Here is a 27,378-nt window from a genome sequence, read left to right on the forward strand (position 1 = left end):
CCACAGTGAGTAAGGCAGATATGTGGCCCCTTTTGTGGGACAGCCCACAGAACTGAACAGATTCTTAATCACAAGTCAAGTAAGTACTGCAGCATGGGAAAGCGTAGGGATCAGGTGGGCTTTCCTAAGGAAACAGCTTTTAAGCTAAGACAGTCATTATCCTAGTCTGCTTTATTACTGTGACCATGATTGAAAACAACACAGGAGGAAGGTGTATTACATCATATGGATTACAGTCCATTATCAAGGGAAGCCAAAGCAAGAGCTTGAAGCAGAAACTGCAGAGGAACACCACTTCCTGGCTTGTTTCCTCTGGCTTGCTCAGCTCCTTTTCTATACAGTTCAGGCCCACCTGCCTAGGGATTTCACCACCTTCAATGGGTTGGGCTCTCCTTCCTCAATTAGCAATTAAGAAAATGCCCTGTATACTGTTCACAGGCCAGTCTAACGGAGGCAGTTCCTCAGCTGAGGTTCCCTCTTCCCAGGAAACTCTAGTTTCTATCTACTTGACAAAAATTAATTAGCACAGTTATCTAAACCAATGGTAAGGGACAGAGGCATAGATAATCTAAAAATGGTGTCCAGCTTAAAACTCATTTCACATTTAGATTGTATTCTCAACACTTTCGTGGGCCTTTTAAGACCTGCTGAGGTGAAGGGAAAGCAGGAAGAGTGAGTGACTACAGCGTCATCTGAGGTGCACACAGTGTGTGAGTTCAGAGGAGATGAACTTGGCTGGTCATCTTATGGAAGCTTTTGATGGAAAGCTTTCTATCTACTTTTTCATCCTTAGTGATTTTAGCTAGCGGTTTTATCCTTGGCAATTATCTAGATAAAGTTGTGTATATTTAAGATTTTGATGCATTATAAGCTGGGCTTTTGTTAAGTTTTTAAACTGTTTCCATGCATTTTTCAAACCTCACTTAGAGAATGACAAGAAGATTGTAAGAGCCATATTTAAAGGTTAAACACACACACAAAATAACAGATGGTTACTATTAGAAATTAGTAGTGATTTCCATAGTAAGTCACACTTTAACAGTCAGGTCAGAACACAGTACTGCATTTCTGCCTAAATCTCTCTGCTTTACTTTTAGATCCTTTGCGTCTGATAACTTCATGCTATTTGGTCAGTCTCTTCATATTAGTTCATCAAAGCATTTAGCATCTAGTTTCATTCATATGTCCCTATTGTATCTCCCTAAATAAGCTAAGTATCCACTGCATAGTAGTTAGTAGGGTAGGAGTAAAGATAGGGATGTGTAAACTTAAGGTGTAGATGGAGACTGCTAGCTCATTTCCTGACTGCTCAGATCCAAATAATCACACAGAAACTATGTTAATTACAACACTACTTGGCCTATTAGCCTGGGCTTCTTATTAATTAACTCTTACATCTTAAATCAACCCATTTATTAATCTATGTATCACCCCGAGGCTGTAGCCTACCAGTAAGGTTCTAGCATCTGTCTCCTTCAGCAGCTATGTGGCATCTCCATGACTCCTCCTACTCTTTGTATATGTATTTCTGTTCAGATTTCCTGCCTATCTTGCTCTACTAAACCATTGGCCAAAACAGCTTTATTCATCAACTAATAAAAGCAACACATACAGAAGGACATCCCACATCGTCTCCCCTTTTCTATCTAAATAAAAAGGAAGGTTTTAACTTTAACATAGTAAAATTACATATAACAAAACAGGTATCAAGCATGAATTACAGTTATAATATTTAGTCCATATACATTTGTCAAATTAAGGAAAATAATATCCTATCTTTGTGAGTCTAAAGTTTCATATCTAATTTATCTTTTATCATAACTAAGGAAAACTATAATTATAACTGTCTATTTTTCAACTCCATCAAAGACCCTAGAAGGGTATAATATTACCCAAGTAAACAGGAAGTGCATTGTAAGCAACTTCCAAAGTTCTAGAATTGGCAGGGACATCTTGCTGCCTGGGTGGTCACTCAATTTTTTCAACCTACAGGCCCATAGTACTTGGCAAACTTTTTTCATGAAGCAGGAAATTTGAAAGGCTGTTTCGCCTATCTTGGCAGTTCATCAGTCACTTTCTTCTGTATTCTGCAGAAGAGTGTCTAGCAGTTTCTTCTGTGAGTCTGGAACCCTGAAGGACCATCCCATCTTTTGTAATGTTTAGCAGTCACTTTTCTTTGAGTCCTGCATGTCCAGTTCATACAGCATGCCATAAATAAGTCCAGGCAAGAGCAGTTTCTTACCCAAATGGCTAGCCTTGTCACATTGAAGACAAATTCCATAATGAGTTTTTTCAATGCCTATCAACCGCTCTGAAGTAATTGGTGCTGCCAGAAGCAGACATGTCTCACTGTTGAAAAAAAGTCTAAATTCTTAAAACATTTTAAATGCCATATTATATAGGTATTTGAAAGATATGAAGAATGCCTATCCATTTGAAATATGTCTCTGTACATCCAGAAAACCTGACTAACATGACTACCATTTTGATTATTACAGATAACTATCTATTATTCTGTATTTTTAAATATACATTTTAAATGAGCTACATAAACAGAATACCTTAAACAAGAGCAAAAATACATAAACACAGTGTAACAAATCAACCTTAAATTTGTATCAATAGACAAGATCCATACCAATGCAAAGTATTCATCTCTATATCTCCCCACTTTTTTTTTAGAAATTGACTCTGAACATTAATCACTTATAATCAACCCCCTTTAAATGAAAACAAACATTTATAAACAGTAATTTTGGGAATTTGGGAGTTGTTCTCTCCAAACTGCTTCCTGTTCTTTGTTGGGAGAAGTATTTTTAGGGTTCATGGAGACCTGTCAGGAGGGTCTTGTTCCATCAAACCACATTAGTTTGGATGGAATCCACAGGTTCCCATCCTTTGTAGAAACAAAAGCAGAGCCTCTTTTCCAAAGCAACATATTCTTCAGACTCAAATTTCCAAGTCAAGATACTTTTAAAATATATGTGTTGGTTTAATTTAGCAGCCCCCACAATCATATAACTTTCTGCAGCCAAAAATTCAAAGAAAATACAATAATATGCATAATCCAGACTATATATTCCATCTTAATGTGGCTTATTTTTTTATTCCTTTAATCTTTTTATATTACTTTTGCTGTCACTGTAAAGACTTTGTTTCATTTTTTAAAACTATTTACTTCTTTTTATAACTGTCTATATAATATACTTTTTCCTCTCTCTCTCAAACCTATGTACATTTTTTAAACACACTGTGTCTCATTTAGAGGTCTTTTATGTCTGAATTTGTCCTGTTATGTATCTGAAATCCTTTTCTGACAAGTAACATTTTAAAATGGTAAGCAGTGTGATCACGGCAGTCCTGGATGCTGGTTCTGCCTCTCTTGGCCTTTTAATATGGTGGAAGTACGTTCACTGCCTCTTCCTGCAAGCTGTGCTCATTGCCCCAGCTCCAGGGACGCAGCACGTCTATGTTATCATTAAGCAGGTTGTAGCATGATGCTTACAAACCCCATTTAAATGCAGGACCTCATTAAGGAGACAGAGTTCATGCTAAGAGTGGGAAGCCGTGCAGTTTTTATTGCTAATGCTGAGTCAGGAAGCCTTCTCTTAGAGGAGCTGCGCCTCTGCTTGCTGCCAGCAAACAGAGCCTATCTGAAAAAATTGCGGCTACAAAGAAGCTGTGCTTAATTCTGTTCTTTTGTGTCTAGAATTTCCATCCCAAGCTCTCTCAGCTTTTATGTGGATGTAGTTGCCTCACAGTTGGCATGCAATTTGTAGGCAGAGACTACTCACTTGTTTCCCAATAGTAACACAGAAAGTATATTAATTACAACACTGCTTGGCCTATTAGCTTAGGCTTCTTATTAAATAACTCTTACTTCTTAAATTAACCCATTTTTACTAATCTGTATATCATCAGCATTAGGTTGTGGCTTACTGGTAAGGATGCAGTGTCTGTCTCCTTCAGCAGCTACATGGCGTCTCTTTGGCTCCGCCTACTTTCTATATCTTTGTTCGGATTTCCCACCTGACTTTACCCTGCTTAGCCATTGGTCAAAACAGCTTTATTCATCAACCAATAAAAGCAACACATGTACAGAAGGACATCTCACATCATGATTTCCATAGTAAGTCACACTTTAACAGTCAGGTCAGGACACAGTGTACAGAAGGACATCCCACATCATGATTTCCATAGTAAGTCACACTTTAACAGTCAGGTCAGGACACGCTGCATTTCTGCCTAAATCTCTCCGCTTTACTTTTAGATCCTTTGCGTCTTATGCCACTTGATCAGTTTCTTCATTGTTAGTTCATCAAAGCATCCTAGCCAGACTCATTTTCTCCTGGCAGTAAGCATTTAGCATCTAGTTTCATTCATATGTCCCTATTGTATCTCCCTAAATAAGCTAAGTATCCACTGCACAGTAGCTAGTAGGGTAGGAGTAAAGATAGGAAAGGGATGTGTGAGAAATGGGATGCAGTGGTACTCCTAAACAGAGGACCAGGCCTTTTCATGCAGTAAGCAGACACTAGCCACAGGAAAAGCAGGCTTCTCTCTTTGCGATTAATCTGTTTTTTTATATGCCATTCTAGAAATAGCTGGGAAGAAGGCAAACTCTGGTAACAGTTAAATTAGAACTATCCCAACTCTTTTTCTTGTCTCTGACAGTTCCTGCCACCAGCTGGATCTTTACAGTAGGGGCATTGGCTGGATCCTGTAAAAGCTTGTGGTTTGACTGAGTTCCTCTGCCTTTTTTTTAAAGTTTTGCTTCAGATGGCATGGTCATAAGGTGATATCTGAGGCCATTTTTTAGTTAGTGTAAAATAGCTCCAGGAAACAGTGTCCCCATCATCTAGGAAGCAGGTGCAGCATGGGCACCTGAGAAAGGGCACATTTTCTTTACTGAAAGAAGAAAATCTTTCTTTTCTGCTGACACGTGCATGCCTTCCCCTATCAATGGGATGTTCATGGTGAAACAGATCGTGGAGAACATAATGTGTCCTTAATGGTCTAGCATAAATCCAGCTACACACTCATCAGTGCTGCCCCAAAGACAGCCCAGTAGTTGCCCGTCCATTATTGACTTTAGAGGGACCCTGGTAAAGGCCAGACTCTCCATGCAAAATGTGTTCTGGGAATACAGCGGAGTCTCCAGGTAGGAGTCACTTCTACCTTAAACCTCTCTGATCTTTGTTTTGGGCAGAAAGAAGATAATTCAAATTCTCAGGTGTCCAAGCTGCGAGAAAAACTGCAGCTGATCAGTGCTCTCACAAACAAACCTGGAAGCAACAGGCCTCCAGAGACTGCAGAGGAAGGTGAGCAGCCAGCTGGCTTCTGAATATTTCACGCAGGCTTGGGCAGCCTGCCTGCCTCCCACACAGGGAGTAGGGACGGTGTCCGCCAGCACTGATGAAAGCGAGTGAGTGATGCCTGAGCGCACAGAGATGAGGCTGATGCACTTCACTTTCATTTAGCAAAAGCCCATTTTGTACTTGATTTGTACTCCAGTCTATTAAGGGGAGAACGGGTAATGTTTAGCTGGAAATAGACTTCTCCATGCTGTCTGCATCCAATTATAGGCAAAAATGTTACTGTCATAGCTTATATTAAACCAGCCCTAAATGTTATGTTTCTGTTATTGTGAGTGCATTAAAATTTACTTAAAAATAAATATTAGTCCTCCTGAAAGTCATTAACATGTAATGATGGAATTATTCCATTTATAGGCCACTTGGCTGTAGGTAAGGACACAATCAATATTATCAGATGCATTAATTAACCATCTACTGATTTAGGCCCTGTGAGGATAGAACACGGTATTAGACAGTATTGGCTTTAAACTCCCTGCCTCAAGCATTCTTCAGCTTTGGAGACGTAGGATAGATTCCCTCGGATTCTCTCCTGTGAGAAACAGAAGTACATTGAAGGCCTTCCCCTAACATTATCTTATGGTAACATGGCTCAGGCCCCTATATCAGACTTAACAGCCTGTTTCCCAAGAAGTCAAAAGACTTATCCAACTAAAGTCTTAGCATCTAGCTTAAATGATGGCAGCTGTACTATAGCTTGAGTATTCCTTATCCAATAATACCTTTTTTTTTTTTTTTTTGGTTTTTCGAGACAGGGTTTCTCTGTAGTTTTGGAGCCTGTCCTGGAACTAGCTCTTGTAGACCGGGCTGGTCTTGAACTCACAGAGATCCGCCTGCCTCTGCCTCCCGAGTGCTGGGATTAAAGGCGTGCGCCACCACCGCCCGGCTCCAATAATATCCTTATTATTACTTATGAGGCCTAAAGTATTATCAATTTGGGGTTCTTTCCTTTTTGGAGGGTATTAGCAGGTTTTCTTTGAGTTAGTATTCAAGTCTAAATACACAAATCTTTGATGCTCGACAGTGGTGGTGCACGCCTTTATTCCCAGTACTCGAGAGACAGAGGCAAGCAGATCTCTGTTAGTTCTGGTCTATAGAGTGAGTTCCAGGACAGCCAAGGCTACCCAGAAAAACCATCTTGAAAAAAATCATTCATATTTCATATATGCATTATCCATATACATGTGGCCTGGTGTTAATTTTATTTGTATTTTTAGGTCACCTTTAATTGACTGTGACCATCACATGAAGTCGTGTGGAATTTCCCGCCTGTGTCTGTACTCTGAAAGCTTTGAATTTGAGGGCATTTCAGATTAGGGCTATGCAACCTGGTGCACGGGTTCTGATTCAGACCTTAATGTAATACTGATTCCTCCTGACTTGTCCACAAACGTCCCTCAGTCCACGCCTTTAACTCTCAGCTACTCTGAAGTTGGATATGTGTACTGTTGTCCTAAAAGGTGGTCTTCAATACTAGTTTAATTTGGTGTTAGAATTGATTGTAATAAAAGTGTGTATGTTTGTTGCAGAGCAAGTACACAACTTCACATCAGATCCATCAACGCTGCCAAAATTTTCACACGTTCTTGGAGATCAAATTGAGACCCAGCTAAAACCTATCTCCCTACCAGGGATTTCTAGTATCAAAGGTAACATTAATGATGGAAATGTTCAACACTGTAACTGTTATAGCTTTTTAATGGTTTCTTGTTTAAAAACAAAAGCCTATCTAATGGACTGGAGAGATGGCTCAGAGAGTGGTAAAGACTGAGTTCAGTCCCCAGAACTCGTGTAAAAAAAACAACAAACAGGTGTGGTGGCACACACTCTTCTGATTCCAGCACTGGGGATGTGGAGACAGCGGATCCTAGGGGCTCAGTGTCCGGCCAGCCTAACCTACTTGTTGAGTTCCAAGCTAGTGAGAAATACTTTCTCAAAAACAAAAATGGTGAACAGGGATCAGAGAGATGGCTCAGTGGGTAACAGCATTTGTAGCCTGGTGACCTAAGTGCAAGCCCCAGCACCAACTAAGGTGGAGCAGAGAGATGACTCCGGAGTTGTCCTCTGATCTTCACACGTGACATGGGACACAGGAACATATTACACACATTTTACAGCCAACATTATTGGGCCAGCTACAGAAATCTGATCAGTAGATGATTGCTTGAGACAGAATTCAAACTGAGGCTGTCTCCAAAGCCTCCATAGTGTCTTTCAGTGTGTTTTAAGGCGTTCCGTCAAAGAATGGGGATACACTGTAAGATACAGTCTGAACCAGACACAGTGGCACACACCTCTAATCCCAGCACTCAGGGGTCTGAGGCACAAAGATAAAGAAATTGAGGCCAGCCTGTGCTATATATAGTAAGAGTGTGTCTCCAAAGAAAGTCTTTTCTTTGCTCGTGGATATGTTGTCTAATGCAGAGAACAGAAAAAAGCCAAAACAATTCTGTGAGATTAGCAAAACAAGTCAGAGTTGACTGTTTTCATGACCCTCTAGGAGGGCAATGAGCAAAATAAATACCCATAAAATGCTGAGTTTCACAGGATGACGTTTGCTTCTTTCCAGTAAGGCCTTCTACTCTTCGTTGTAAGGTTGAGGCCTCCTGCGGTTCTTGGGCCGGCTGGAAATCACCCAGTTCTGGTCACATACTTCCACTGGCTCTTCACTTTGCCTTAGGTGCCCTGTGCATTGTGTCCCAGGTCTGGAGTAGGCACTTCCTATACATTATGGTTTGTTTTGTTTGTTCCTACTTTGCATATGCTACTCTATGGAAATTCCCTGGGAAGAAACAAAATTTAGCTTCCATGAGTAAAGTATCTGTCCTCTTCACTCCCTAACCTGCAGCTCAGAGCCTGGTAGACATGATTGTGTGACTGAATGAATGAGTTGCTTACGTGCTGCAATTCATTAACGCTTAAATGCTCTTCTTTTCCCCTGCCTCTGGTGGTTTTCCTTTGTCTTCTGGCGAGTAAGGGCAGTCATTGTATTTACTCTCTTTTAAAAAGAATTTCTGGGGCCGGGCGGTGGTGGCGCACGCCTTTAATCCCAGCACTCGGGAGGCAGAGGCAGGCGGATCTCTGTGAGTTCGAGACCAGCCTGGTCTACAAGAGCTAGTTCCAGGACAGGCTCCAAAACCACAGAGAAACCCTGTCTCGAAAAAACAAAAAAAAAAAAAACAAAACAAAACAAAAAGAATTTCTGGGGCTGAGAGATGGCTCAGTGGTTAAGAGCACTGGCTGCTCTTCTGGAAGACGAGGGTTCAATTCCCAGCACCCACATGGTAGCTCACAACTGTCTGTAACTCCAGTTCCAGAGGATCTTACACCTTCACACCAGTGCACATACAATAAAGTTAAATAAGTCATTTTTTGTTCTGTGTTTTGTGAGATTCTCTGTGTAATAGCCCTTGCTATCCTGGAACTCACTCTGTAGATCAGGAGCCTCTGAGGCCTCACCAGCTGCACTGCCGGCCTATGGCAGCAGTGAGAGGGCCAGTCGGAAGTTTGTAGGAAATCCTCGGTGGAGCAGGTCTTGCACAGAAACTGCTCCTCCTCCCTTTGGCACATTTTCATTCCTCCCCAGTACCAAATGGCAAGAGGCCTGTGGGGTCCAAGTGTGATCTTGAATAACTAAAGGAAAATATTCAGGAAGGCTTTTAAAGAAACACAGCCCAGAAACCTTCACTTCTTCAGTATTATGAAGTAAGCATAAGAACTCAATCGAGTCCTTTTTCTTTTTTACTTCTAAATTTTTCCATTATTTATTTTTACACAATTCCTAATGGTGTGTACTCTCTCCAAGTCCAGAGGCATAAGATCTTCCTGGCGCTGGAGCTGCAGGCATTTGTGAGCCACCCAACAAGGATGCTGCAAACTGAACTCTGGTCCTCTGGAAGAGTAGTACACTCCCGACCACTGAGCAATCCCTCTAAACCCCTTTTGGATTTTTTGTTGGTTTACTTTATTTGTTTGTTTGTTTGTTTGTTTATTTTTGGTTTTGTCTGTCTGTTTTGGGACAGAGTCTCATGTAGCCCAGGTTGACCTCAACACTCTATATACCTAAGGTTGGTCTTGAACTCTGGGTTACAGCATACACTATCACACCTGGCTCAGATCCTTTGTAAATGTTAAAGGCTTTTGTTGGAAACTGATACCTTAGTTATTTTTTTAAACACAAATTGACTAGTGGCATCAACCAACAAAAAATAAATACAGAGGCAGACAGAGAGTCCTGTGGTTCTTTTTTAAACTGTATCATCTGTGGGCCTTAGTAATTCTCGAGGCTATTTAGCCGTCACCGCTGTCGAATACCATAGCGTTTCCATCACCCCAGAATGAAGCCTCACACTCAGCTCTTCCTCCCGAGACCTGCCAGATGCTTCAATACTTGGCATCAATTCTGGCCATTTAAGTTGGATCCGCATGGTGGGGAAAAGAAAACCCACTTCCACGGGTTGTCCTCTGCTCTCCGTGTGTGCTTTGCCGTGTATACGTATACATATACACACATACAAATAGAAAATCAATAAGTAAGAGAAATATTTAAATTGTTCTCCAGTTACCACCTTCTGGTTCCTAGCAAGCACTGTCTCTTTGGATTTATGTATTTGGGTTGTTTCATTCGTAGACGTGGAATCATACAATATATGGCCTCGTGTATGCCCCTTTCATCAGAGCGCTCTTTTCATGTTGTGGCATGAAGCAGTACTTCCTATGACTGAGTAATAGTCCATTATGGTGTATTCACGTGTGGTTCATCCGTCCAGATAGTTGAGCTGTTTCCACTTTTGTGCAATTACTGATGCTGCTGTGAACATGAGTGCATAAGTTTTATAGAAACATGTTTTTCTCCTGACTCAGTGCCTAGGAATAAAATTGCTAGGTCATATAATTCTTTATTTTGTTTTAATTAAATTGATGTTTTATTCATAGGTATAATTTTAAATTTTATCATACAATTTGTCAATTAAAACACATATTTAACATTTTCATCATAAATAATACTTTTAAGTACAAATGTATATGATATAATGTCCTCCAGCATGCTACAAATGTTTAAACACCAGTGACTCCTAGAGTTTGGACTTACTCATAAGAGTGGCCAGTAGAAAACAGATGTCTTAAAGAATAATCTAAGAGAAAAGCAGGGAATTCATTAAACGAAGTAAGTTCTATATGAACAAGGTATAGACAGTCTGCCTCCTGATCATTCCCACAGTCACCTGCTCAGCTGCTCTGATGAGTTGTCTGTCCTCAGGTGTCTGTGAGGAACACAGTGACTTATCATTGCCTTTACACAGCAATCACATTCAAAAGCAAACCTCTTCATTTTGAGTCAAGAAATGACTGTTTTCAGGTCAAAACTCCCGTGCTGATCAGTAGTGGGGTCGCACCTGGGACCTGCACTCCAGCCTGGCCAACATAGCGAGACCCCATCTCTTAAAAAAATTAAAAAATTAAAAAAAAGAAGGAAATTACTGTTTTCTATAGAAAATGTGTTCTATAGAATAATGTATCAGCCAGAATGATTGTTTAAATGTTGACTTGTCCTAATTAACCATTCTGGTTTTTTGTTTGTTTTAGTTTTTATTGTTTTTATTGAGCTATATATTTTTCTCTACTCTCCTCCCTACTTCTCCCCTCCCTTTCTTCCCTCTCCCATGGTCCCCATGGTCCCAATTTATTCAGGAGATCTTGTCTTTTTCTACGTCCCATGTAGTTTAGATCTGTGTATGTCTCTCTTAGGGTTCTCTTTGTTGTCTAGGTTCTCTGGGATTGCATTGAATCTATAGATTGCTTTTTGTAAGATTGTCATTTTTACTATGTTAATTCTACCTACCCAAGAGCATGGGAGATCTTTCCACTTTGTGGTATCTTCTTCAATTTCTTTCTTTAAAGATTTAAAGTTCTCATCATACAGGTCTTCCACTTGTTTAGTTAGAGTTACTCCAAGATATTTTATGCTATTAGTAGCTATTGTGAAGGGTGATGTTTCTCTGATTTCTTTCTCAGCCCATTTATCATCTGTGTACAGGAGGGCTACTGATTTTTTTTTTAGTTAATCTTGTATCCTGCTACATTACTGAAGGTGTTTATGAGTTGTAGAAGTTCCTTGATAGAATTTTTGGGGTCGCTTATGTAAACTATCATATTATCAGCAAATAGTGAGAGTTTGACTTCTTCTTTTCCAATTTGTATCCCCTTGATCTCCTTTTGTTTTTTTATTACTCTAGCTAGAACTTCAAGTACTATATTGAATAGATTTGGAGAGAGTGAATAAACTATGTCTTGTTCCTGATTTCATTGGGATCGCTGGGAGTTTCTCTCCACTTAGTTTGATATTGGCTGTTGGCTTGCTGTATATCGTCATTATTATGTTTAGGTGTGTCCCTTATATCTCTGCTCTCTCCAAGTCTTTTATCATGAAGGATTGTTGTATTTTGTCAAAGGCTTTTTCAGCATCTAGGTCACATAATTCTTGAACTGCCAAACCATTGTTGAAAATGTGTCTACCAGTAGCCATGTATAATGAATCAATCCACTTTCCCTACGTTTCTTGATGGTGACTGTGCTAGTGGTCATAAAGCAGTTTGTGATCCTGAGTCCCTCCTTTTTTTAATTTCTTTTATTTTTGGATTATAATTACATCAACTCCTCCCTTTCTTTCCTTCCTCCAAAACCTCCCATATTTCCCTCCTTGCTCTCTTTCAACTTTATGGCCTCTTTTTTTCATTAATTGTTGCATGCATGTGTGTGTGTGTGTGTGTGTGTTTCTAAATATAACCTGTTCAGTCTGTATAATGTTACTCATATGTATGTGTTTTCAGGAGTGACCATTTGGTCTAAAATAACCAATTGGTATGCTCGTCCCTGGAAAGTTTATTTCTCCTACTCTTTGCACTCCCTGGTTGCCTGGAGTTCTTTTGTATGGTTGAAGCTTCGTGGGCTTTCCCCATCCACTTTGGCATGTCTATTGTTGTTATCCTGTTCAGTTCATATTTAAGCATGTCTATTGGTAACACTTTATAAAGCCGGGCGGTGGTTCACACCTTTAATCCCAGAACTCAAGAGGCAGAGGCAGGCGGATCTCTGTGAGTTCGAGGCCAGCCTGGTTTACAACAGCTAGTTCCAGGACAGGTTCCAAGGTTCCAAAGCTACAGAGAAACCCTGTCTCGAAAAACCAGAAGAAAAAAAAAGGCTTTATGGGTGTGTCTTCTGCAGTGTTCCCTGAGCCTTAGATATGGGAGTTGTTTTGTACCCACTGGGACTGGGCTCCACAACTCTGCATTTTTATTGGTTGCAGTTTTCACTAATGTTTTCTGCTTGTTGCCAAGAGAACTATCCTTGATAAAGGAAATTTCTACTACCCTTACCTGTAGATATAAGGACAAACATTTTTAGAGTATTGTTAGGAATTATGCTGGTTAGAGTTTCTCCTCCAAAGTCCGTGACTTTACTAGGTCTAGGTAGTTGACTAAGTTTCCAATACTAGGCATAATTTCCCTCCTAACTTAAGCAGGTATTATTAAGTCGAGTTAGAGAGCTGATGGTTACTGCCAAGGTATCCATGCCACTACTGCGCTCTTGAGGTTCTTGTGCCGTGCTGGTCATCATTGTGTTTCGTAGGCATCATAGCAGGGTAGCACTCTTGGTTGCTTCCTTCCTTTGGAAGCTTAATCGGTACCTCTGGTACCAAAAAAGCTAATCCTTAGGAAGGAGGCTTTTGGGTCAGTTCCACCTCAAGGGCCTCTGAAGTCTGCACCTGAAGTGCACAATGTTTTCAGCAATGTGGACTACCACCATCCACCTCTGGTGGGGGAGGGCAACCAAGGGCAGTGGCAGTAGCCCATATGTTTTGGGAAGGAAGCAACCAAGAGTGCTACCCTGCTATGATGCCTACGAAACACAATGATGACCAGCACGGCACAAGAACCTCAAGAGCGCAGTAGTGGCATGGATACCTTGGCAGTAACCATCAGCTCTCTAACTCGACCAACCAAAAGAGAACTTCTTATGCCTGATGTTGAGGTTTTTCTGGGTGGTCTTTGGCTTTTGGAGAGAGCATTATCAGCCCAGATGAGAAAATTTCATTCAAACTATATATGTATATTTACACAAGACATATGTATATTATAGGGTTTGTTTAGGTAAGTAGTTAATAGTATGTATGATTCCTTTTGACTTTTTCAGATATCTTTACCAATTTTACCCTCCTCCCTCCTGTGTTTATTTCCCTCTCAAGTCCCTGATTCTTGAGCTACTCAATTTCTGGATCCAGAAAGACAATGCTACATAGTAGAAAGAACCCTACTAGGTAATATGAAAATTTGTGCCCAACCATATTTGATACACTTCAGTGTTTTTCAAAGTTGGTTGATCTTTGTATTTTATAATCAGCAGTACTGAGAATGCAGCTCACATAAATATGTAGTACAATATAGCAAAAGTATCTTTAGGACCATTTCAGAAATTGGAAACTCAAGTCAGCAACTCAAATAGCAATTTTAAAAATCAAACATTCTAACACAACACAATCAAAAGATGTACTGATTTGATACATGCTAAAGAATAACGGCAAGAAAACATTAAAAGCCTTTGTTTTCTACAAACCATTATGTTTCTATAAGAAGAGAAAACTTGGTTATATACAATAAAAACACTGCAGTTCACAGCATACAATAGTCTCAAATCCAAAGCAAAGTGCAGCATTTGGTGGTGTGTGGCACAAGGACACATGCACTGCAAAGTGTGCATGTTATGTGTCAATTGTGTCCTGCAGACTAACACAGCACATCCACACAAAGTGTGCATGTTATGTGTCAATTGTGTCCTGCAGACTAACACAGCACATCCACACAAAGTGTGCATGTTATGTGTCAATTGTGTCCTGCAGACTAACACAGCACATCCACACAAAGTGTGCATGTTATGTGTCAATTGTGTCCTGCAGACTAACACAGCACATCCACACAAAGTGTGCATGTTATGTGTCAATTGTGTCCTGCAGACTAACACAGCACATCCACACAAAGTGTGCATGTTATGTGTCAGTACAATTGTGTCCTGCAGACTAACACAGCACATCCACACAAAGTGTACACGTTATGTGTCAATTGTGTCCTGCAGACTAACACAGCACATCCACACAAAGTGTACACGTTATGTGTCAATTGTGTCCTGCAGACTAACACAGCACATCCACACAAAGTGTGCACGTTATGTGTCAGTACAATTGTGTCCTGCAGACTAACACAGCACATCCACACAAAGTGTACATGTTATGTGTCAGTACAATTGTGTCCTGCAGACTAACACAGCACATCCACACAAAGTGTACATGTTATGTGTCAGTACAATTGTGTCCTGCAGACTAACACAGCACATCCACACAAAGTGTGCATGTTATGTGTCAGTACAATTGTGTCCTGCAGACTAACACTCCCCAAAACACCTCAGACTTATTAAGCATATGACTCTTATTTAACATTTGGTCACTAAATGTTTAAAAATCATTTATTGTTGCCAAACCCAGAGCTGGTCGGTAGTGCCAGTCTCCATAACCAGCTTGCTCTGGGGATCCTGTGACCATTTTTCGAGGCTGGAATACAGAAAGTCCATCATGCCCTCATAGCACTTGCCTCTATTCTGGGTATCCAAACTCTGGTCTTCTTGCATGATGCCAAGCACTTTAACCACTGAGTCATCTTCCCTCCTGGTCATTCTGATTTAAAATCTTATCTTTTGTAGTCAAAATCTGCAACTGGTTCTGGTGTGTATGTATGAGGGGGAGAAGAGGACGGAAACTGACTGTTAGTTATTGGAGGGGGTGCACCTGGAGGCTAAAAGAGGACATTTGCTCCCCTGGACCTAATGGGAAACTTGACTCTGATCCATCTCTCCAGCCCCAAAGAACATTTTTTGAAGCAAAGTTGGGAGAACTATTTTGTTTTGTAGGGGAAAGGTTTGTACGGTGATAAGATCTCACCATGTAGCTTTGGCTGGCCTGACTTACTATGTAGGCTATTCTCAAGTCCAAAGAGATCTGCCTGCCTCTACCCACCCACTCCCAAATGCTACCATTAAATGTATTTGACACCACACCTGGCAAAGTAGCTTTTCTTTTAATGCTTTGGAGATAGCTGAAGCTACTTTTAACTGTGTGCACAAACATCTAATGTCTGCTTTTTAATTCCTGTTTAACAGACCTTCAGGATTTATTCCACAAGGCTGGTCAAGATACGGTGGATGGGATGCTGACCTATCAAGAAATCTGGAGTTCCCTAGGTTCTGGCATGCCAAGACCAGAGAGCTTGAGAGCCTTTGATTCCAGTGGAGATGGGAGATACTCCTTCCAAGAGCTAAGAGCAGCTTTAGGTATCTAGTACTGACAGGCATATTTTGAAATGGATGTGTACCCTGGACTACCTAAAATCTACTTACCTAAAAGAAAAAACCTCTTGACTTATCCATCAGCCTTCCAGCCCTTCACACTATTGTAGCAGACACATTGCCACCTTTTAACTTGTTTGAAAATGCTATTTAAAAAAGTTATTTTTTTAAAAAAATTTACTTATGATGTTTGGAAATCTATGATTTCCTGAAGCCAGAAATATCTTGTAACTTAAAAGTTGCCAGGAGAAAAATAATAAAGCCCTCTATCTCTTTCCTGTTTTTGAGGGGAAGAGACTTTATCTTTTAAAGTTGGAAAGTGTATATATAGAGATAATAAGTCACTGTTTATATTTCATATGAATCTGCCTTAAATTAGCTGCACTTTATGGAGCCTCAGAATATGTCTTTTCTTTGAAAGATGAGTCTTTTCTGTTTATAAATACACAAAATGAAAGATTGTGCATATTGTATAGGGAGTCGGAAGAAGGGCTTTGAACCGGATGAACAAATGATTTGTGTGTGATTGACAGTCTGCTCTGGGTGGTGGCTGAAACTGTTCACATCTCTTTCAGGTAACCCTCAAAGGCCTTGGTGCCACCATCGGGTTTGTTTGGTCAGGGAGCTGGGGCATCAGTTCACTGAGTGGAAGCTGTGCAGAGGGTGCCAGCTTCAGGTGCAGGAAAATCAGATTCTAGGTCATTGCTCCTATTCCTAACATAAACACCAGAGAAGTCTTGTTGAGATTTCCTCATTTTTAATTATCTCTCAAGGTTTATGAGCATAAAGGTTATTCGGTGGGGAATTATGTTTTCCCCTCAAGCAAACTAGATTTTGTCTTCTCTACCAACACACTCAAGACTACCTTAAAGTTCTAACTGCCTACCTGTGGCACCATCTCCAGTCTGGAAGGCAAAGGCTCATGTCCTTGGTCACTATATCAAATTAGTTATCCAGAGCATTAGAGAACAGCTCTGAGTTTTGACTCGGGAAACAACACCCTCTGGAATTTTACCTCTGAGCTACCCAAGAACTTGCTTTATTTCTTGGCAGGACACTGAAAGGCAAATGCAGTCCAATGAAATGTGAAATCCCATGCTCTGCTCACGGTTGTCCACTCAGAAGCAGCTGTAGGTTTTCTGTCCAGAGGATGCCTCAGTGCCAAGCAGGCTTGGAGCAGGGGCCTCCTGGTGATGTTGGCAGTTTTTCCAGATCTAAAAAACAAGTACAATGCTTCCTCCTTTGCATACTTTGTGGGCAAGTCACAACAGGTCTGACTAGAAGGTCACCAATGTCACTATATGTTGAGAGCACTTCCGGTGTTGTTCTTAGGTGCCTCTCGGCACCATGAGAGGAAGACCACACAGAACCTCGCTTCACCGCAGCCAGTCAGGGAAACACTGGAGAAGCTGCGGTGCTGCAGGCCTCTTTAGTACTGATCATTCCTGTGTAATTGTGTTCCAGTTGCCCTGTCAGCTGTGGATAGTCTAGTACCCTTAAACCTTTAAAGATGTTTGAGTTTGGTTTGGTTTGGTTTTGTATTTTATTTCCTTTACATACTATTCATCTTGGTGTTGGCTTCTTTTCCCTAGACATATTAAAACTCAGTGAAGGCAAGATAAAGTTTTCCTGTGCATTTGTCTTCTTATCGCACGTTTCTTCCTCTTTAAAGTTTTTGCCTTAACGTTTGCCTTGCCCATCTATGCTGTCACTTTCTTGGAAAGGTTGAAAATACACTTCAACATTAACCTGGCACTTTAGTAACTCGAAGGTAACTCTTGCTCTTCTGGCTGCCTTCTGTACTCCCCTCTTTTTAATATATAGGTATATACCCTTACAGATTTTGTAATAACCAAATAAAGTTCTAGCAATAAATTGAATTATTCTGCTATATTTGTATATATTGTAACATAAATAGTATGTCTGTACCTGGAAGGTATTTTTTTTTTTGAGAACTGATTTATATGATATATACTGAGGGTAATGTAGCTTGTCCTTTTTAGTTTTAAGTTTTTATTTGTAGGCAGATACTTTCAAGACACCTTAACTCTTTGTGGTATATGCTTTCAGGGGGGAAGCAGGGTTTGTTTCTTGGTCTTTCTTCTATTCTTCTTCCTTCAAGCTTGTCTGCCAGCATTACCCCTGAGCCATGCATTATCTCCTCCCCTACCCTACCAAGTTGGCCAGAGGTATCCATAACTGTCCTCTGGCCTATGATAACTCATCCTGCCTGAGGCATTACCAGATCTCCTAGGTGGAGGTAGGCATCTTATCCTCCTTTGCTAAAAATTGGAGAGGCTCACTGGCTTAGGAGCCCCAGACACCTATCACTCAGTGCAGACTGGGGTTTTCATTTGTATACTGTTAACTTGTGCATCGGTGCCTTGTGTTAGTCAGGCTTCACCAGCCACAGATCACCTCTAGGAGAAGAACCGGATGGTGGCGGTGAGTTTGGCTTTGGGTTTAAATCCTGTGGCCTTGCCAATCAGCAGCTCTTGAGTGCTTACCACCTTAGTTTCTTCAAGCATTGCTCCCTGGCCCTTCGCTCCATTGCTGTGTACCATCCAGCATTATATTTGCTGAATAATCTTCCTCAAGCTATTCATGGTAGTACATGCCTATAACTCCAGCCCTTGGGAGGCTGAGGCAGAAAAATAATGAGTTCTAGTCCAGTCTGGGTTACACAGTGAGATCTTGTCTCAAAAAAAGGACCTAGCTTAGAGATGACTGCAGTGGCATTTAAGGAGCAGAACAATGCTTGGCACTTGAGAATGAGTCTGATGCGAAAGAGCTGAGGAGTGGACAGTCGCATTTCACTGCCGGCTCTTTCCCCTTCCTGCGTAGCCTTCTCTTTTGTCGTTTCTAGACACAGCCCTATCAGCCTCCCTCTCTGGTGCCCGCGGTCACAGTTGAAGATTTTGACTGTGATAGGCTCACACTCATAATGGCCTGTTGAGTTGTTTCTAGTGACAGCTTTTGTTTGCTGCACACCTCATTGGCTTGCTTACCAGCCATCGAGATGTGGTCCCTTCTCTCATAGTCAAGCCAGAATACATTTGGGTATTCCTGAGACTGGAGAGAGCATGTATTGTTTGTTATATGAACCTAACCTACCTTGTTGTTTTCTCATATTAAGAAATGTAAATCTACTTTATATTAATGGAGCTATTTTGGCAATGTATAAGCAATTTTGGTTCTGTTTAGGGAGTGGATTCAAGGTTTCCATGACTTCATTTGAGCTTTACTGACTTCCTATCAGTATAGCCATTTTAATTTAAATAAAACATTTCCTTTCTCTCACTGTGTCTGACTAAAATCTTCCCTGCTTTCCTAATCCCAATTTTTGTGAACTGCTTTCTGCCTCCGCTTAAAATCAAAAGCTATTAGTATCACAAGACAGTATTCAAGACTCTGCCTTAGGAATTACCATGTTTTGTCAAGAAGGTTCCTGAGGCAAAAAAAAAAAAAAAAAAAAAACCCTGCAAGAATTGTCTCTGCTGTTGGCTATCTGCCAGACCCCTTTGTGGGACCCGCCTGCAATACTCCTTTGCTGAAGACACCACATACTCTGTTCACGGGACAGAAATCAAGTTGGAATTGGACAGGAAGCTTCCTTCCTGATGGATAGGTAGCCCTCCTAATGCATGGAGGTCTCTCCAGGCTGCAGGAGAGAAAAGCCATCAGCAGTCAGCTGTGGATCCTGTGTACCGTGCTACCGACCGCCAGGCAAGATGTGCCCACGTGACAACAGGGAATTCAGGACTAGTATCGTAAGCCCAACTAAAAGCCTCTGGCTGGGAACCACCCAAAGTGAGGGTTGAATGTCCATCCATAATTGAGACATATGTCCTCTCCAGGCTCAGGGCCCATTGTAGAAGGGGTAGACGGAATACACGAGCTGGAATAAGTAGGGCAGGGGATAGAATACTAACATTGAACTTGATGTGGCTTTGTGCTCTCAGACCCACTGTAGTTATGATCACCTACACAAGACTGGACCTGCCAACATCCGGTCATAGGTCAGGAAAGGAGCTCATGAGGCCCCACCCCTCCCTGAGGACTTAAATGCAGTTCATGGTTGTCCTGGATGGGACATTTATTTTTGTTAAGTAATTAGTGTAGCCACTGGTAAGCAACCCTAATGAAATTCATTGTTGGGTTTTTCTTTGCCTTTTTTGTTTTTCAAAGAAGACGTGAAAGGATTACAGTGTTTGACCTGAGTAGTGAAGGCTGCAGAGCTCAGGCTTTGGGCAGATTCAGGATGAGAGGGAGCGCAAGGTGGGGCAAGGACTGAGGCTGCACTGGTGTCCAACCGAAGCTCCACGTGGACCTGTTTATGTTTTCAGATTCTATTCAAAGAACGTGGTTTAAAAAAAAAAAGTTCCATTGGATTGGAGGAAGTAAAAAAGAAAGATAAGGGCCTAAAACCCATTGCTAGAGAGTTTGTGTTGACAGGACTGGGACTTTTATATACACACAAAAAAAGTAAGTACATGTTTACCAAGTTCTGGGAAGCCTCTTCTCTCCCTTACCATACACACACAAAATCTGAAGACCTTCCACTCACCGTTCACAAACATGGCTTTGGCTCATTTCCCTAGTGGAAGGGTGTCTGGGAATACATAGTTCAGTGATAGAGCTCTTGCCAGGCATCCACAAATCCATGTTTAATCCCCAGTGCTGGGGTCGGGGGGAGCAGGGGATGAAAAGGAGAAATTCCTGTTCTGTGGCTGAGCCACTCCTAATCCTAGAACTGGTAGTGTTATAGGTAGTGTTAATCATCAGTCTTTTAAGGGTTGTTTGCAGAAGATAGTATAACATTCCCATGTAACGGATCTTAACTTCTGAGGAGCCATGTTTATCTTTAGGAAAGATATAAATGGTGCTATAGAAGTGGCTTAGTGGTTAAGAGCACTGGTTGGTTTTCCAGAGGACCCAGATTCAATTCCCAGCGCCCACATAGAGGTCCACAATTGTCTGTAACTCCAGTTCTAGGAGATCTAATGTCCTCTTCTAGCTTCCATGCGCATAGACATACATGAAGACAAAACATCCATACACATAAAATTAAAGAAAAATTTAAAGAAAGATATAAGCAATTAAGCCAAGTATGAGGATGCAAACCTGAAATCCAGCACTCAGAAAACTGAGGCAGGAGGAGCAGGAGTTTAAGGGTAGCCTACCTACGCAAGCCAGCCTGGAATATAGTGAACCCCCATCTCAAAAAAAGAAGATGGGAGAAGAGGAGGAAAGAAAGGATAAGATACAAACTAGGTGTAATTCTAGAAGATGTGCTGACCAACCAGTCTGTCAATTAATGACAACCTCCACACACTAATGCTTTTAATCAGTGTTCTAACAAGACATGGCTAAGCAAATACACCGTGGGGTATGGTTGGTAGAATTACTAGGAAGTTAGATGCCAGAAAAATGTGAACTGGAGAGCTAGCCATGCAACAGTGAAGGCATATGCACGGAGAACCCGAGTCTGCATCTCCTGACAGGAGGATCTGAATAGCAGCTGGTTGGCACCGTGCTTGGGGATATTAGAAATACAGGACAAAGACAGCCAGCTAAGAATCAATACATGGCAAATAACAGTCCAGCTATACTGTCATGGCATTTGTTAGGCCTATGACGTAGCCAGCATGGGTCACCACAGCCTCCAACAATGTCCTCTTATAGCCCCTGTGCTTCCCACCCTGCTGAGCAGTAGTGTCTGGAGGCCTGCCTAGGTCAGAGCCTAGCACTCGTTTGGGCTTGAATACTGGCTGGAGGGATATTGAGTCCAGCCACAAGTATTGGTTCAGCATGTCTCCCAAATGCTAACCTTCATTCAGTTCCCGGAACATGCAACAATGAAACTCGTGACCAGATTGATTTGCAAAGTGCTATAGTCACATGCTAAAGACATTGTCCTTCTAGGAACTAATGAGACAGGGGAGAGACTTAGACTTTTAAAAAAAAGAATTTATTGATGTGATGTCCAGATGGCTCTAACCTCTTTGCCAATACCAACTCCTTGAGGTTATTTCTGCTTTCTACCAAAAAGGAGCCTCAATGAGAAGAGACTACAGTTCTGAAGCAAAGGGCTTGGCATTAAAACAGTTTGTTCCATGGGCCAGTATGGGGAGGGAACAGAAATGAACTTTCTTCTCAGGGTAGTTGGTCAAAGGGTAGGAGACAGAGTGGTTCAGCATGGGAGGCAGGTTGCGGAGGGGCAGGGCAAAGGGCACCTCTTGAAAAATGGGTAATGGGATTGGGGAGTCAGTCCGAGGCTGTGGCATTGTTGAAGGCTGGGGCTGCTTTGGAACCACCAAAGCATGTTGCAAGGGACCAGCGGCTTCACCTCTAGGACTACTGTCTTGCACAATACAGTTCCCACCTTCAGAGATCTCCAGCTCCCATAAAGAATCTGAATTCTGAACTTCGGTCTCGGTCTTGGTGCCAGCAAAGGGAGGGCCAGTATTAATGGCTGTGTTCATGCCATGGTGACGCCGCTTGTTTATCCAGTACAACAGTGGGCTGTAGGTGAACATGGCAGCTCTCATCACTTCCACCCACTGCTGGGCGTGTTCTTCTCTCTGCAAGTTCTTCTTCCAATGCAGAAAGAGTATGCAGCTGCCTACTAGCGAGGAACACAGCCCCAGGAATCCAACGCACAAGGAGATCCACACTAAGGCAGTGAGAAAGAAATCCAATGTGCTCAAGTAAGGCCTCATGCCTCTCTTGCCCTCATCACCATTACTCTCTCAACTCCTTCCCTCCCTCCTCATTCTCTTGCTAGACTTCCAAGTTACTTAAAGGACCATTTTAGCTATTTACAGATAAGAAACACTAGGTCTAGAAATCGTAAGAGCTAAGTCGGCATCTCAGGAGTCCTATGTTTCTAGGAAAGATTACCATCTAATTGCTTAGCACCCCAAGCAGCCACTACTCCTTTGTCCATGCAAAATATTTTCCCTATTTGTCCCCCATGTTAAGGGCACAAAGTGAGGGGCAGGGACTAGAGGTCTCTTACTTACTGCCAGGGAAGCTCAGGTCCTCCTTTTAGGAATCCATGAAGGTCAGCCTTAGCGTCCAGCCTATCGCTCTGGGGAGAAGAAATTCTCTCCACCAATAGGAGTCCTCAGAAGGCCCAGGCCTCATTGTTCTCTAAAGGAAAGGTCACCGGGTTCTGTCCACCGAGCATTCCAGGGGCCATGTTTGTGGAGTAGTCCTGTTAATGGACGGGAGGAACCCATCCAGTGGCATCTCATAAACATTACCTACTGCTTCTACCAAAGACCGAGCCACCAGGAGAGTTGTCTGCCCTCACCCTTGCAGTGAACCAGTAGAACTAGCCCCCAGGAAAGGGCCCTGGCACTCTCAAGGAGCTAACCACGTGGTTGGTGATTAAGGAAACATCTCTGGATACCTTCCCCAATGCCGATTGTGACAGAGAGCACACAGAACACTGGGCATGCCTGCCCTCAACAAATCTTGGGCGAAGTTGTCAGAAGAAAACTGGCTCAAGGGAACCAAGTAGTCAGCACCTCCTTTGGCTCCTACAGTCTCTTTTATTTATGTTTCATTTCTTCAACAAGTGCTGGCAAGTGTCTTGGGCCCTGCAGGAATCTCCTCCATCCTTCTCCAGCCTAACCTCCCTCCTTGTCCTTCACACTCCATTCCCTTCTGGCCAGCCCAACAGAGCCCCTCCCCTACACACACACACACACACACACACACACACACACCACCTTGGGAGTCTTGCTCATGCTTCTCATTTTCCCACTGAGTACCCCCCTAATCCTCTGCAGTATAATAAGTAGCTTCTCTTCCCAGAAGAGCATTAGAGTTGTCTAGTCCAACTCCCTTCAGGTTGCCTGAGCCCTGAGGAGGCCAAGGCTCACCTACCCAGCAACCAATCTCCCAGAATTTATTGAAGCCAGGGCCTTGCTTATCACTTTGTAAGGTAGCTTGATCTATTTATGGGCAGCTCAGTTAGAAAGCCCTTGCGAGTTAAGCCTAAATCAACCTACAGAAGGATATACCAACCTGTCCTAACTTGAATTCTTACCATTTAGTTTTTCTCATTATAGCCCCCATTGTGCCTTGAGACACTCTTGGTTGCTTTTGTATTTCCCTGACCTAAATACCAGACAGAAACCATGTAAAGAGGAAGGGTTTCATTTAGCTCCTGGTTCAGAGGGTTCAGTCCATAGTTGCCTGATCCCATGTGGATGGGCAGAACATCCCCACCTCGGAGGAACATGTGGTAGAAGACCCAACTCCAGAGGAACGTGTGGTAGAAGATGCAGCCACAGGGGAGCGTGAAGGAACGTGTGGCAGAAGACACAGCCACAGAGGAACGTGTGGCAGAAGACACAGCCGCAGAGGAACATGTGGCAGAAGACACAGCCGTAGAGGAACGTGTGGCAGAAGACACAGCCGTAGAGGAACGTGTGGCAGAAGACACAGCCACAGGGGAACGTGTGGTAGAAGACACAGCCACAGAGGAACATGTGGTAGAAGACACAGCCGCAGAGGAACGTGTGGCAGAAGACACAGCCACAGAGGAACGTGTGGCAGAAGACACAGCCACAGAGGAACATGTGGTAGAAGACACAGCCACAGAGGAACATGTGGTAGAAGACACAGCCGCAGAGGAACGTGTGGCAGAAGACACAGCCGCAGAGGAATGTGTGGTAGAAGACACAGCCGCAGAGGAACATGTGGCAGAAGACACAGCCACAGAGGAACGTGTGGCAGAAGACACAGCCACAGGGGAACGTGTGATAGAAGACACAGCCACAGAGGAACGTGTGATAGAAGACACAGCCACAGAGGAACATGTGGCAGAAGACACAGCCACAGGGGAACGTGTGATAGAAGACCGCTGCTCATATGGCGCTCACATCACAGCAAACGGCAAGCTCAGTGCAGGGCCAGAGCCCAGGTCTGAGCCATAACCTTCAAAGTCCTGCCCTTTGCGACCTTCTGGCCAACCTCTTCACAGTTTCCACAGCCTCCCTCCCAAAATAGTGCCACCAGGTGGTATTTTGAGCTCGTTGAGGTCATTTCAGATTCAAACCAGAGCAGCACTGTTTACAGAGTTCTGTTCTACCTATTGCCCCCACTTTTCCGCCTCCTTGTTGGTGCTTTCCTTTTCTCTTGGTCTCTAAGTGTTAGCATGCTCCAGGGCTCAACCCTTAGCATTCTACCTACATTCCCTCCTCAGGGAACGTATCCGCATTTCTAACATTAAAGAACACAAACACCACGATAATTCACAACTTCATACCTCCAGCCTGGAACACACCTTGGAACTTTAGAGTCACATCCCCAACAGCCTGGTTGCCGTCCTTCCTTACCTTTCAATTGAGTTATACTTACTCTTGGTTTTAGAGTAGGAAAATTACTCACCCTTAGAAGTTTCCATATTTGCTCCACATACTGGAGCAAATTCCACCATCAGGATGACCCTTTGAAAGGAGGCCATGTTACTCCTCTGCTCAAAGCCTATGGCAATTTCCCATCTCGCTCGGATAAATGCCAGTTAGCCACAGCCTCCAAAGCCACCCATGGGCCTCATCTCTGCCTCTGTCTCCTCACTCACTCAGATCTTGTGCTTGGGCAATCCCCTTGTTGTCTCTCCTCGCCCTTTGTTTTTTCTACATACGAGCATTGTCACTTATCCTTCCCCCACTAAAACGTAAACTCCATGGATTTATGTAAGCATCGTGCTTGCATTAGTTACTTTTCTGTTGCTCTAATAAAAAAATTACCCTCTCTGAGGAGTGGATGAGGTGGGGGTGAGGGTGGGGAAGAGGGTGAAGGGAATGGGAGGAAGGGAGGGAGTGGGAACTGGGATTTGTATGCAAAATGAAAGAAGATAGTTTGTTTTCTTTTTTAATAAAAAAATTAAAAAGAAATTTCCTTCAGGTCACAGCCAGCATGAAAAAATTAGTAAAGAGAGATTCTGCAAATATTATGTAAATGTGTGTAACAATGTACTGTATTAAGAGTCAAAATCAGAATCTATTTTAGTGTTAACATCAAGCCCATAGGAGAAATTAAAAACAAAAATAAAAAAAGATACCATGACTGAGGCAATTTATAGAACAAGGATCTTTTTGGCTTAGAGTTCCAGAAAGAGGGTCTGTAATGCCAGAGGCAGCATGGCAGCAGGAGGATGGGGCAAGAAGCTGAAAGATCACATCCTTATCCAAATGCAGGAAGCAGAATGCAGTAACTGGAATTGGGGCAAACCTACAAACTCTCAAAGCCTGCCCGCTGTGATACACTTCCACCAGCAAGGCTCTGCCTCCTAAAGGTTCACAGCCTCCCCAACAGGGGAACAAGTGTTCAGAAACCTGAGTCTATGGGGTAGTCCTCCCTCAGACCACCATAGGTCTAAAGTTTTAGCGATAACTTCTATAAAAAGGAGAGGGCGGTAACAGGGTGAAGTCAAGTAAAAATACTCTAAAGGGAAATGGGAGTGATATGGCTCAACAGTTAAATGCACTTGCCATGTGAGCCTGGTGACCTGTGCTGGATCCCTGGAAACCATGGAAAGGAGGAAGGAGAGAAAACTGTCCTCAAAATTGTCTTCTACCTGCCACACAATTGTCTCCCCAACCCCGACGCACATACTTTTTTCAGTGGTGGAGAGGTTCATCAAGAGAAGTCTCTCTGAGGTGCTGAGATGTGAACGGAGTTCTAGATGAGGAGGAAGGCAGTGGTTGCCTTATTTGAGCCAGGAATCCAGAGCCAGATGCAGAGCAGCAAAGCGAGACTTTCATAATCACACTGCGATGTCCCAGCACTGGGCGTCTCATGTCTAACAGCAGGCTGCATTGAAGTTTGGAGGCTCTGCTCCTGCCACAGGAAGAGTTCCTATCAACCGAGGCCCAGATAAGGACTTCCATGTGACTGCCCTCACATAGGGTACACTCGTGATGGCAGCAGGTGAAACGGAGATGAGGTCATTGTCCCCAAGCTCACATCTTGTTCAACAGGAGAAGACTATGGCGACATTTTAGTTGGGTGGAAGTGGGAGAACCAACACATTCTAAGGATGAAAACAGAGCCTGAATAAAGATTTGTCAAGGACAATGCCTAGCGTCTCTGAGAGTAGTTTAATTACATGCCAGAAACAGAAGGAACCAGACTTCAGAGACACTGCGTTTTAAAAAGAGTTCAGCTCTTAGGTGGAATTCATGCTTTAATGAGTTACAGCCAATTTAGCATCCCCGTCTGTAAAATGAGGGTAGTGCCTACTTCATAGGGTATGAGGCCAATGGGACCTTCTGCAAATAGAAACCAAAAAAGAGAAGCTTCAGCTGTGATGTTCAAACATCCTCTGCTGCTAAAGGAACTATTAACAGCTAGAGCCAAGTAAATTTAGAAAAGGGACAAATCCAGAGAGAACCCGAAGATCCAAGCCAGTTTTCTAGAAGCTTGGCGCAGAGGCTGCTGGTCCTGGGAGGAAGGACGTGAATCCCGGCAGACTCCTAGGAGGAGACGCACCACTACACCCACAGAGCTGGTGGGCAGAGAGGAGAACCACCAGCCCCTAGCGTCGCTGTCCCTTCTCCACTCCGGCACCCGGAACCTTGCGCTCGCGGAA

General features: G+C 42.7%; 2 protein-coding genes across 3 annotated transcripts in view; one reads left to right on the forward strand and one right to left on the reverse strand.

Moving 5' to 3' along the window:
- The window catches only part of Efcab14 (EF-hand calcium binding domain 14), a 44,729-nt gene extending 25,662 nt beyond the window's left edge, over window positions 1-19,067 (forward strand). The window contains exons 8-10 of the mRNA XM_075944812.1: window positions 5,210-5,321; window positions 6,905-7,024; window positions 15,582-19,067. Of these exons, the coding sequence (XP_075800927.1) occupies window positions 5,210-5,321; window positions 6,905-7,024; window positions 15,582-15,760 (411 nt within the window). The 3' untranslated portion in view covers window positions 15,761-19,067. The remainder of the gene's footprint in view (window positions 1-5,209; window positions 5,322-6,904; window positions 7,025-15,581) is intronic.
- A 2,689-nt stretch (window positions 19,068-21,756) lies between these two features.
- On the reverse strand, window positions 21,757-27,164 carry Tex38 (testis expressed 38). Of its 2 annotated transcripts, none has more exons than XM_075945826.1 (2): window positions 26,403-27,164; window positions 21,757-22,443 (listed from the first exon to the last, which is right to left on the reverse strand). In XM_075945826.1, exons 1-2 carry the CDS (start codon window positions 26,425-26,427, stop codon window positions 21,839-21,841), a joined length of 630 nt encoding a protein of 209 aa, XP_075801941.1. In that variant the 5' UTR covers window positions 26,428-27,164; the 3' UTR covers window positions 21,757-21,838. The 2 variants fall into 2 exon arrangements, with proteins under 2 accessions (XP_075801941.1, XP_075801942.1); XM_075945827.1 differs by lacking the exon at window positions 26,403-27,164 and adding an exon at window positions 22,793-23,146.
- Between the last annotated feature and the right edge of the window lie 214 nt (window positions 27,165-27,378).

The sequence above is a fragment of the Microtus pennsylvanicus genome, chromosome 13 (genome assembly GCF_037038515.1).
Source record: "Microtus pennsylvanicus isolate mMicPen1 chromosome 13, mMicPen1.hap1, whole genome shotgun sequence".
Lineage (NCBI taxonomy): Eukaryota > Metazoa > Chordata > Mammalia > Rodentia > Cricetidae > Microtus > Microtus pennsylvanicus.